Source organism: Plectropomus leopardus, chromosome 3 (genome assembly GCF_008729295.1).
Source record: "Plectropomus leopardus isolate mb chromosome 3, YSFRI_Pleo_2.0, whole genome shotgun sequence".
Classification (NCBI taxonomy): domain Eukaryota; kingdom Metazoa; phylum Chordata; class Actinopteri; order Perciformes; family Serranidae; genus Plectropomus; species Plectropomus leopardus.
The window spans coordinates 6,093,865-6,106,314 of record NC_056465.1 but is presented as its reverse complement, the minus strand read 5'-3'; the positions used below and the strand labels follow the sequence as shown (position 1 = coordinate 6,106,314).

At 37.5% G+C, this 12,450-nt stretch overlaps 1 protein-coding gene across 1 annotated transcript in view; it reads left to right on the top strand.

Moving 5' to 3' along the window:
- LOC121963117 (1-phosphatidylinositol 4,5-bisphosphate phosphodiesterase gamma-1-like) overlaps positions 1–12,450 on the top strand; it is a 50,833-nt gene that overhangs the window by 25,205 nt on the left and 13,178 nt on the right. The window contains 18 exon segments of the mRNA XM_042513460.1: positions 703–822; positions 905–1,012; positions 1,107–1,291; positions 1,891–2,091; positions 2,200–2,319; positions 2,455–2,599; positions 2,601–2,639; positions 4,919–4,996; positions 6,216–6,319; positions 6,425–6,521; positions 6,628–6,694; positions 7,748–7,914; positions 8,767–8,863; positions 8,951–9,175; positions 9,745–9,890; positions 10,277–10,391; positions 10,502–10,663; positions 10,885–10,973. Coding sequence (XP_042369394.1) covers positions 703–822; positions 905–1,012; positions 1,107–1,291; positions 1,891–2,091; positions 2,200–2,319; positions 2,455–2,599; positions 2,601–2,639; positions 4,919–4,996; positions 6,216–6,319; positions 6,425–6,521; positions 6,628–6,694; positions 7,748–7,914; positions 8,767–8,863; positions 8,951–9,175; positions 9,745–9,890; positions 10,277–10,391; positions 10,502–10,663; positions 10,885–10,973 — 2,265 coding nt within the window.

The following is a 12,450-nucleotide window of genomic DNA, read 5'->3' as shown; positions in this document are numbered from 1 at the left end:
TAACCTTTTGAAACCTGGAGTGACGTCACTTTCCAAAAGACTTTTCCATGAGCAAATTGGTACAATTTTTTTTAAAAACATGGGAAAATGCAATGAGAAAAAATGTACAAAATGTTCCACAATTTGCATGAGTAGACTTTGAAAATTAGTTTTCAAAAAACAATGGAAAAAAGAAATAAAAAGTTAGCTAAAAACTTATAATGATCAAAATTACACATTTAAAGTTATGTTCTAAATTTATTGTGATTGATGATTAAAGCACTTTTTACAAGTGATTTTCCTTTTTTTAGTCCCATTTTTTTTCTTTCTGTTCCCTTTCTTATTTTTTGCTACTTTTCAGGTTTTTTTCTTGTACTTTTCACTTTTTTTTTCGCTATTTTGTGGGTCTTCTGCCATTGCTCATTGCCTTACTCCAATGTTTTTGAAAGTAATTAAGCCAATTTGTTCAGGTTTCAAAGGGTTCATATGCAGTCGGGCATCATTTACTTTACTGTTAAACATATACCAATACTGTCTCTGTGGTTGTCTGAACATTGATGTAAACTTTTCTCCAACCTGTTTCTCTTTGCAGGACACAAACAAAGGAAGCACACGGTATAAAGAATGAATAAGAGTCTTTTTAGTTTAGGGCTTAATAGTTGCATGCATGCAGTAAAATGCTCCCGTATTGAACAGTTTGTTTCTTTCATCACTGTGTTACAGCACAAGAAACTGGTGGAGGGCACGCTTTATGAGGAGGTGACATCAGCCAGCTACTCCGAAAACGACATCAGCAACTCTCTGAAGAACGGCATCCTTTACCTGGAGGACCCCATCGACCACGTGAGTGTGTCCAAACGCTGAGGCATCAAACACACAGGCAGTGTAGCGCGTTACTAAAATGTGTCTTTTGTGTGATTTACAGACGTGGACTCCACATTATTTTGTCCTGACCAGTAACAAGATTTACTACTCAGAGGAGACGTCTCACTACCAGACAGCTGATGAAGAGGAGGAAGATGAAGGAAAAGATGTAGGGAGATGATTAAAAATAAAACGGGAAGTATTATCAGGTAAAGATGATGCTGAGTTTTTATTTTTTCCTTGTCTTTCCTGTAATCGCCCAGGAGTGTAACAACAACGATCAGCACTGTGCTGAGCGCTGGTTTCACGGGAAGCTGGGCGGAGGGCGTGACGGTCGACAGGTGGCTGAGAAGCTCCTGCAGGAGTACTGCGAGGGCGGGGCTAAAGATGGCACCTTCCTGGTCCGGGAGAGTGAGACGTTTGTTGGAGACTACACCCTCTCGTTCTGGTCAGTTACACCACACAGTTTCCTCTTTCTTCTTTGTTTTTCAGTGGAGGAGAGAAAAGAGAGAAACAAGAATTAGAGCAGTGGATCCCAACCTTTTTCCTTAACCCTTTGAGCCCTGATCAAATTAGATTTCTTCTGTAAACACAGAGAGAAGGTAACGAGCAACTTAAGAAATGACACAAAAAGTTGGGAAAATAAAAATGATTAAAAAGTTAGAAAATTAGCAAAAAGTTAAAAAAAAAAACAAAAAACAAAACAAAACAAAGGAACAATGAAATTACCTGAAAGTTTTAAAAATAAAAATATATATATATATGAATATATTAATCATAAATATAGTTTTCTTGACATTTTCTCAATTAAAATTAAAATTATAAAAATGTTTTTTTTTTCTAATTTTCTTAATATGTTTTAGCAGTTTCTTGCTTATTGCTTATTGCTAAACAACAAAAAAAAACATTTTCCAGTTTAAATGAAGTGAAAGGTGTTTGAATGCTGCACAAGAAAACTAATGCTGTCAGATTCTTCTTCTAATCATTAATATTATTATTAGGACAGATTATCATTGCCAGTCACACTATCTGTCTGTCGTCCTCCAGGCGCTCCGGTCGAGTCCAGCACTGCAGGATTCATTCACGTCAGGAGTCCGGCTCCACCCGCTTCTACCTGACTGATAACCTGGTGTTTGAAAGCTTGTACCGCCTCATCTGCCACTACAGAGACACTCCTCTGCGCTGCAACGAGTTTGAGATGAGGCTGGGCAGCCCTGTGCCTCAGCCCAACGCACACGAGAGCAGAGAGTGAGTGATCGGTGTCTGCAGAGGTGGCACACTTCTCTTTTGATTTGTATGAAACTAGAGGTCAAAACATGAATCAAGCACTGAATAAAGTAGTATTGTGTTCTCTAGGTGGTTCCACTCCAGTCTGTCTCGCGTTCAGGCTGAACACATGCTGATGCGTGTCCCTAGAGACGGAGCTTTCTTGGTGCGAAAACGCAGCGAACACAACTCCTACGCCATCTCCTTCAGGTAGAAAACCAGCACACACTGAGGGACAATCACAAGATGACAGCATTCACTTATCTGGTCTGAGAGTTTCTGTTTTAAAACCACCACAGAGAAAATAGTTCTGTGCCTACTTTTCTTTCTCTGTGCATCTTGCAGAGCGGAGGGGAAGATCAAACACTGTCGTATCCAGCAGGAAGGCCGCCTCTTCATGTTGGGCAGTTCAGCAGAGTTTGAGAGTCTGGTCGACCTCGTGAGCCACTATGAGAAACATCCTCTGTACCGCAAGATGAGGCTCCGCTACCCCCATCAACGAGGACACTCTGGACCGCATGGGCACTACGGTGAGTCACACACTGCTCCACAATCACATATTACCAGTTCACGTCACTGCTGTCACTTTCACACAGCATCCGGTGGTTTTCACTTATTTCAATACTATGAGGCAGTCAGCTAACTTGACTTGAAATCTGGTTTTATTGTTGGCGTTAAGGGCAGCAAGTAATAGCTTATATTTAACCCTTAGGGCCAACGTTAATATTACACACTAGTGTATTGCTCAGTGCACTAAATACGCTTTTCAAAATCAAGCTTTAAATAATACTACATATTAATACTATTTCCTACCTTCATTGAGTTAATTGTTCAGTCAACACCAGTCCTAATCATAAATATAAGATATTCATTAATTTTCAGAATTTTAACCCTTTAAATGGCAGGTTTTGTCATGATGCCTTTATGTTTTTAGATCACAGCCTGGGATATGTCAATAATTTGCAGCAACATTAATTGTGACAGTACACCCAGTGGAAATAGCATGTATTCTCTCTCCATATGCCAAATATGGTAAAAGAATGACGTCGTCTGGTGGGAAATAATTTAAAAAAAAGGGCAAAAGCCTAGAATGACACCCAAAAATAATACTGTGCATGTTTTTTTCTGCTATGATGGCTGTGGGATCAAAAATGTCAGTTTAAATGGCTTTCAGTGTTGCTTTTTTTCACCTAACAGTCTGAATGTAACAACTTTGTTTGCACAGTGTATTTTAAACCTATTGTAAGAGCTCTGTTGGAAGTTCCAATATAATAAAATACAAAATCTTCCCAAAATGTATGCCATATGCATGAACACAGCCAAAATGATCAAAAAAATTAAGGGTGAAAAACGTGTAAAATGTGTCAAACAGTCCAGGGTTAATACAAATTGATGGATTTATGGTTTTATTTTTTTTTATTTTTTTATCAACTGGTCAATTTAAAAGAAATAAATAAATTAAAATCAACAACTATATTGATAATTGATAATCATTTCGGTCATTTTTTAAATTAAAAATGTCAAACATTTTCTGTTCGTAGCTTCCTAAACATGAGAATTTGCTGCTTTGCATTGTAATTTATGCCAGTAAATGAAGAGTCTTCAGATTTTGGACATTCTGTTGTAAAAATGAAGCCTTTTGAAGACATCACTTGGGGCTCTGGCAAATTGTAATTAGCGTTTTTTCATAATTTTTTTCACATTTAATAGACTAAACAATAATAATCAATAATCGAATAATAAAAATAACTGTTAGCTGTAGCCCTAAATATCTGTCAAGCCCTGAAATAATAATCATCGTATTTTTCTAAAGTCCAATGCAGCCTCTGCAAATTAGCTGTTTTTTGTTCAACCAGTGAATGTTTGGCCTATTTGCTCTAAAAAAATGCATAATGAATTATTTATCTTGTTGTTGATTGATTTTGTGGGTTTTTCAAAATCAATCTGTGCCTTAAAATGAATTTTGAGGCAGTTATAATTTTGCAGAGATTAAAATCTTACGTTTTCATTGTGATGGCTAATATAATTCAAATTTTTTGTTTTCTGAAAGGTCTTTTATTTTTTATTTATAATAATAAAAAATAGCAATAATAGCTATTTATATATATATATATAAATAGCTATATATATATATATGTATATATATATATATATATATATATATATATACATATACATATACATACATATTACACACACACACACATACACACACACATATATATATATATATATATATATGACCTCTCACACAAGAAAGTGCTTTACAATAAGGGCATCATAAGCACTGAGTGCTTCACATAAATGAACAGAAAACTGGACAACAAGGCAGTTCAATATAAAAAGATATTTAAAACAATAAGATGACATAATAGCTCAATATTAGCAAATCATAAATCTTAATATAACGAACACAACCATTAATTATAAAATCAAATAAGATACATTTTAAAAATCCTGCAGCTGTGATGTGTAAAAAGCAAGAATTTCAGACTTGTTTTGGGAAAGTCAGAGTTAGTTAAAATGCGTAAGTGTAAAAATAAGTTTTCAGTATTCTTTTAAAAATAATTAGCAGTATTTCTCTGTGAAATGCAAAAAAATGGAAACCAGTGGCTGACTGGAAAGTAGAAAATGTGAAACATTACAGGAATATGATGTATATAGCTGTAAACCTTACCTGCCCCTCAAAAATGTTCTGACTGGTAGACAAATGCTCTTGTATTATGTGTATTCAGAACCATTTCAGCGTTATAGGTTTAATAGCATCAGTAATCACTGAAGTAAGTATTATTTGTTGTTTGTTTGTCAGGAGCTGGACTACGGAGCGCTGTATGAGGTCCGCACTCCTCATTTCTACGTAGAAGCTAATAAGATGCCCACAGCACGGGTAAGTGAGACTGATTGTACTCTGGACATCCAGTTTAATCAGTGCATGATTAGTCAATCGTAATATCATTTAGTAAACGATTAGCAGGTTTGATTACTCTCAGAGCTAATATGGGTAGATTTTTTTTTTTATAACCATCAGCAGTAAAAAGCACACAACCCATAGGTACAGTAAATATTTACGTCCTTTTCAACATTGTATTCTGAAAGAAGTTGCTAATGAGATTAACCCTTTGAATGAATTGTTTTGCTGTATTTAGACTCCTCTCAAAAGCATTTAAACTTCTGAAACTTGAGCCAGTTTGATTTCTTTCAGCAACATAGGGGGAAAGGCAAACTGCAATTTGGCAAGAAATGTCCTACAAAATGCAAAAAAAAAAAAAAATGTTCAAGGTGAAAAAAAGAGAGATAGAAAATCATCCAAAAAATAGGGAAATATATAAAAAAACTATAGTTCTAATTATTATAATTCTTTAATAAACTTTCTTTTTTCTTTGTTTTTGTTTTTTTTCCTTTCTGTTTTTTTCTTTTATTTCCTAGCTAATTTTCTTGTTTTTATTCATTTTTGGGTAATTTCTCGTTAAGATGCTCATTGCCTCTTACTATGTTTTTAAATGAGATCAAGCTAATTTTCTCAGGTTTTAAAGGGTTAAAGGATTATTAATAAAATTACTTATACTAAAGAAAAAAGTTAAGTTTCGCTGCTCTAAGACAGTCTTGTGTCTCCAGTTTTTGTGCTTTCAGATTAGTTAAAAGGACACAAAAATGAGGCAAGATACACGAGGAAGAAAGGGACAAAATCACTTTTAAATAAGTAAAAATTAGTTTAAAAAGACCTAAAAAAAAATGAGGAAAATGTACAGAAAACTATATTTTTTAATAATAATAAATTTATATTTAAAATAATGTTACAGAAAAAAATACAATATATTAAATAAATAACATTTTTTTTTTCTAGGCCATTTTTCAAAATTTTCTTTTTAACTTTTTTTTGCTTTTTTTTTTTTTTTGCTTATTATTGAACCATGTCTTGTTGAGTTGAAGTTGCCCTCTCACCATGTTTTACAGAAGAATCAAACCAATGTGCTCAGCTTTCAAATCACCTCAAGTCTCTATGTATTGAATTTTAATCCTCCTGATTTTGGCGCCCCCAGTGGTCATATGTAAAACTACATGGTAGCAGACAGACTGATGGTGTCTCTTGCTGGTGTGTGTTTCAGTGTACAGTCAAAGCTCTGTACGACTATCGCGCTCAGAGGGAAGACGAGCTCTGCTTCCCCAAACAGGCGCTCATCGTCAATGTGGATAAGCAGGAGGGCGGCTGGTGAGTGACGCCCAGCGGACCTCCTAACTTCCTGTGTGTCTGTTACACCGCATTGTCTCCTCCACACCGAGAACAGCTTGTCATGAACCTGTGTTGTGTGTTTAGGTGGCGAGGTGACTACGGAGGAAAGAAACAGCTGTGGTTTCCTGCAAACTACGTGGAGGAGGTTCCCAGTTCTCCCACCAGAGAGCTGGACGAGGCAGTGAGTTCAGACTCTTACACGAAGCTTTAGAAATTCAGATGATCAATTTACTCTTCCAATCATAATCAGTCATCATCTTTTAATCTTTTTACTTGTGTTGTGTCAGTCCACAGAGAACAGTCCTCTTGGAACATTCCTCAAGGGCTTCATTGACGTGCCCACCTGCCACGTTGGTGAGTCCCATAAACACAGTATTTTGAGTCAGGTGATTAGGGAGGGACTCATCAGATTTTCCTCTGAAACTATGTTTATTACACTTTTTAAATTTACTTAAAAGTCTGATGTAAAGAATTTGAATCAGTTCAACCTAGACATCCTACCAAAAACAGCAAACCGTGTAAAAGCAAATAGAAAGTCTCTTTCAATTCTCGCAACTGTAAAACAATCTATAAAAAGTCAAGAAAATAATTAAAATGAATGACATTGATAAGTTAAAATAATTTATACAGTTCACTAAACAGTGAAATGACACAGTCACGTGATGCCTTGAGGTCCCAAAAAGACTTTTTTCCATTGACAGTGCCAGTCATCCTGGGATTATCTGAGTTATTTCCTATGAGGTAGTTGAACCATTTTGGTTTCATGTGCCTCTGAGCAACTTCAAGGAAGAAATGGAGTCCTACATTCAACAATACTGTATATCCAGTTTCTTAATACATCCATGGTCAGATTGTAAAGATAAATCTGAGGGGTCAAGAGATGTTAGTTATAGTTTAAGAGAAAGCATAAAACAACAGTAGTATTTAAAAATAACAAACATTTATTTCAAATTGTATAAAAACTCTTTCACATTTAGTCAGTACACTGCAATTTCCCGAATATTCTTAATCTTAATCCAACCATCTTCTTGACCTTCAATGTACTTGCTGGTATATTTCGCTTTCAGAAGACACTTAGTCACATTTTTTCCCTGTATTTACAAATTCTACCTAAATTTAAAAAAAAACACAAACTAGCAATTTTATTTGTAACTGTAGTTCATGAAATCATTTAGTATTTTAGTAGTTTACAGTCATTTAGAGATTTTATAATATTGAGATATATATCGTGTATAGTGATATATCTTAAAAATAGTGTGATGATATTTTAAAGCCCAGCCCTATTAGCAAATGGGCTTAACACTGCCATATAATTAATCAATACTCTAAACTGTCAAAAACAGCTGCCTCCTCACACCAAACTCTCCTTGACACTTCACCTCCTCTCCCCTCCATCTATCTCTCCAGTGGTGCACAAAGATGGGAAGAACTCGCGGCCTTACGTGTTCACCATCCACTCCCAGCAGCTGACTTCCCACCCAGTGCAGACCCTGGACGCGGCAGCTGACAGTCTGGAGGACCTGACCAGCTGGGTCAGCAAGATCAGAGAGGCCACACAGAACGCCGATGCACGGGTCAGTGTCACTGAAGTTTTACAAACAAAATCACAGGGTTTCATTTCCTAATGGCAAAACTCTGACTTTAAAACTTCCAAATATTGGTTATAAACAAATCTAAAGATTAATTTCACATTGAATTCTAACAAAGTTTTGAACAAATGCTAAAAATTTAAACGCCTTTTCATGACTGTAGTGCTCAAACTTAGTTGTTAGAGAAGTCAGTCTGAAGTGAATTGAATGTGAAATATGATTACATGAATACAATGTGAATACACTTAATAGTATTGAAAGGAAATCAGTTTTTATTATTTCACAGAAAGACAGTACATTCCTTTCTGACAGGAAATCACTGAATCCTTTGAGACCTGAGTCAACATCATTTTTCTTGTGCTGCATTCAGACGACTTTCAAAAACTTGTTAGATTTCTTTTGAAAACACAGGGAAAAAGGCAACAGGGGAAAAAAAGGGACAAGAAAATCACCCCAAAAATGTTTTATTAGGGGGATTATTAGAAAATTATCATAAAAAATAAGGAAAATGTCCAGAAAACTATATTAATATAATAATTCTATATTCAAGATTATGTTACAGAAAACCATATAATTATATATATAAAATAAATATGTTTGTTTGTTTTTTAATTTTCAGTCCTGTTTTTACATCATTTTCTTATACGTTGCCTTCTCACGTTTTTGAAAGAAAGCAAACCATTTGCTCAGGTTTTAAAGGGTTCAAATGAAATATTTGTCAGTATCATTAATTTTGAATATAAAAAGGGTTTAAATGTGCCGCAAGTCATCCATCAGCCCCTTGTCTGGCAGATTATTTGACTCAATGGTATGGTTGGCTTGTGTCCATGGTAACAGATGCAGGAGGAGAAGCAGATGGAGAGGAGGAAGAAGATTGCAGTGGAGTTGTCTGAGCTCGTGGTCTACTGCAGACCTGTCCCCTTCAACGAAGACAGTAAGGATCAACCTGTTTTGTCTTCTACTCTCACCTCACTGTTTAACCGTTATTGTGTGTAACTTTTTGCTTTGCTGCCACTTCCAGAGATCGGGACAGAGAGGGCATGTTACCGGGACATGTCCTCCTTCCCGGAGACAAAGGCAGAGAAGTTTGCAACGCGTAGCAAAGGGAAACGCTTCCTGCAGTACAACCGCCGTCAGCTTTCCAGAGTTTATCCCCGAGGACAAAGGCTGGACTCATCCAACTACGACCCGCTGCCCATGTGGCTCTGTGGCTCCCAGCTCGTCGCACTCAATTTCCAGACTCCAGGTCAGTTTACAAATCTAGATGTAGGTGAATGTTTAGTGAGATTAAAGTACAAAGACTTCATAGAAACAAATTTTCCTCAGTGTTTTCACACAGATAGGGAGTTTATTTTCATCACATATCACAGATCACATATACATATATATGTGTGTGTGCGCACACATATATATGTATATATGATCAGTTGACAGCTCTGTTTCTCCCTTTACCCGAGTGTCCAAGTCATACGGCTGCACATCTGATGATACAGCCACAAAGTCGATCATCTATGTTTGGCCTAGGATGGTACCAAGTACAATAATAAATCTCCCTATGGTCGAACATGGTGTTTATTATAAACAATCCATGTCTAGCACAGTCTAACGACAAAACCCCAAGCATGCCGTTCCTCACAGGGTTTGCCCGACTGTATCTATTTGGTACAGCTCCACCTCCCACACAAACTCCGGCTCCTTCCCCACCAGAGAAGTGACGTCCGTGTCCCCAGAGCTAGTCTGCAAAGGCAGGGTCAGCACAGCAGTTACCTATCCCCTGCCTAACATGAGTGTAACTGTGTGTTTGTGTGTGTGTAGACAAACCCATGCAGCTGAACCAGGCCTTTTTCATGCTCGGAGGTTGCAGTGGCTTTGTTCCCCAGCCTGATGTGATGAGAGACGACTCCTTTGACCCCTTTGACAAGGACACCTTACATGTGGAGCCAATCACCATCCAGTTACAGGTCAGCTTGATCATAGAGAGAACACACAAAAAAACAACTTCTCAGTCTGATTAGAACTAGTACTTTCCATGAAGACCACATCTATAATGCATTATGATGGCATTCATAGTGAATTATAATGCATTAATAATGCTTTATGAATCCACTCATTAACACACATAATGCTCACTGATGCACACATCAGTAGTCATAAACCATTATAGATCTGACTCATAATGATTTATAGGTGGACAGGGTCTTATGGATATTCTTGACTTGAGGTTGCTGGGGCATTCTACCTCTATATTATAACAAATCAAGAATATCCATAAGACCCTGTCCACGACATTTTTTGTTGTGGTGTTGTTGTACCTGCTTTTCACGTTCTTCCGCTGTTCCTGGATCAGGTGCTGGGAGCCCGTCATCTGCCTAAAAATGGCCGCAGCATTGTGTGCCCCTTTGTGGAGGTGGAGATCTGTGGAGCTGATTACGACAGCTGCAAATGCAAGACAGATGTTGTAGGTGAGACAGCTGGTGTCTCCTGATCACAGTGGTGTAAAATCAACACATGCTTGATTTCCATTCATGCTTTTAAAAGCCCTAATGTACTAACTGTCTCCTCTTCCTCCCAGCTGATAACGGTCTGAATCCTGTGTGGGTGCAGAAGCAGTTTGTGTTTGACATCCACAACCCCACCTTCTCCTTTCTGCGCTTCACTGTTTATGAGGAGGACATGTTCAGTGATCCCAACTTCCTGGCACAGGCGACCTACCCCGTCCGCCTGCTGCGAACAGGTCGGTGAATAACTCAGACTGACATTAGGTGCTTCTGCCCAACCCATGTTCACAATGAATTATGATTAATGCCATAGCTTAAGCATGTTAATAAAAACCAACAACTTTAGTTGTTGGTCCGAGGAAGAGGCCAGCACTAAGGCTTAGCTTTTCAAAAACACACTGAGTACCAAGAAATATTGTTCAACCTGTTGATATAAATGCGTCTTGTGTGTTTTCAGGCTACAGAAGCATCCCTCTGAAGAACAGCTACAGTGAGGAGCTGGAGTTGGCATCACTTCTGGTCCACATAGAGATTGTCAATGCAAAGGTAGACACTATTTTTTTTGTTTTTATGAGTATTTATGCACAAGTAGGGAGAGAGTAGGGTTGGGTACCAAAAAAAGGGCCAAATTACATTAAAGAGAAAGTTAAGGATTTTTGAAGTGAGGTTGTATGAGATACTTCTATATAGTCAGTGCATTTCATGCTTGTTGAGAGGTTGAGGATAGTCTTAAAGAGGTCAAAGAGCTCCAAAAAACGCTTATAGTTTAAAGAACAACTTAATTAGACCAATGCATTTCGGTTTGTCATTTTACACACAGAAATGCGTTGGTCTAATAAAGTTGATCTTTAAACTACAAGTGTTGCTAAAACTCTTTGACCTTTTTAAGACTTTCTTCATTCTCTGAGCACCTTGGAAGCTGGTGAAGTTGTGCCAGTAACCCCCACTCTGCCTCTGAGAGCTCGAGGGTGTAAGACAAACTTTCCTGAAAATGGACAATAAAGTACCGTCTCATCTATCTTATCTTACATACAGTAGCTGGTGGTCACACACTCCTGGTTTGCAGAAACAGACGGGGTGTGCACCCCACAGGGGCTGATATCAAAACATATTTAGCCACTTTAAATATAGCGTCCACTTAGACTGATACTGTTTTTTTTAAGTAGGTCTTTTTTTAGAGTACTGTCACCCCTTACCTCACCGTCACACGACCTTTTCCTTTGTCGCTACATTTCTCAGCCGCTGCCAGTCAGCTGTTTGGGTCAGAAAGTGTGTTAGCTATTACGTGATCTGACTGAAACAAAACTTCATGGTAAAAACACTCTAAATACAGTGTCCAGTTAACATGATATTGTCGCACCGACCGCTAGCTACTGTATCTAACACACTGACTTTACATATAAGTGTCTCATACAGCCTCACTGCAAAAATCCTGAACTATCCCTTTAACACTAACAAGTACCAATTCATGTTAAATCTATCTTTGAAGCAGGCAATGAGCTTCCCAGTGAGCCAAAACTATCACTTCAGTGCAGATATGCTGCAATAATGTCAGTGTTTGGTCTATATTCTTTTTTTATATTAATTCAGTAATTATCTAGTTTTGAATGATCAATTCACAGCATTGTGATTTTTCATACAGGGTTACCAGGCGAGGCCCAGAAGCAGTTAAGAAAATAAGCAAAAAAGGAGCAACCGCAACTACTTAGTGATACTGTTTTGATTTGTCAATCACCTTTCGTCCACTCTGCAAGGCGAGAGCCTAAAAGACATTCAGATCAGTCCCTTAGCCCTGCAGAAGGTAGAAAAATAAAAGACCCAAACTCTCTCAATTGTACAATGACTTGTTTTGGTGTCGTCAATGTAAGCTGATATATCACAAAGTGTCATTCCACTTCTATTTTACCCCCTGAAGCCTCCCGCACTCACACACACACCAGGTGTTTTTGATGCATCCGAGAAGGTTCGGGATTTAAAAATTCAAAATACATGGAACACGAACGAGGTTTCAACATGTCTCACA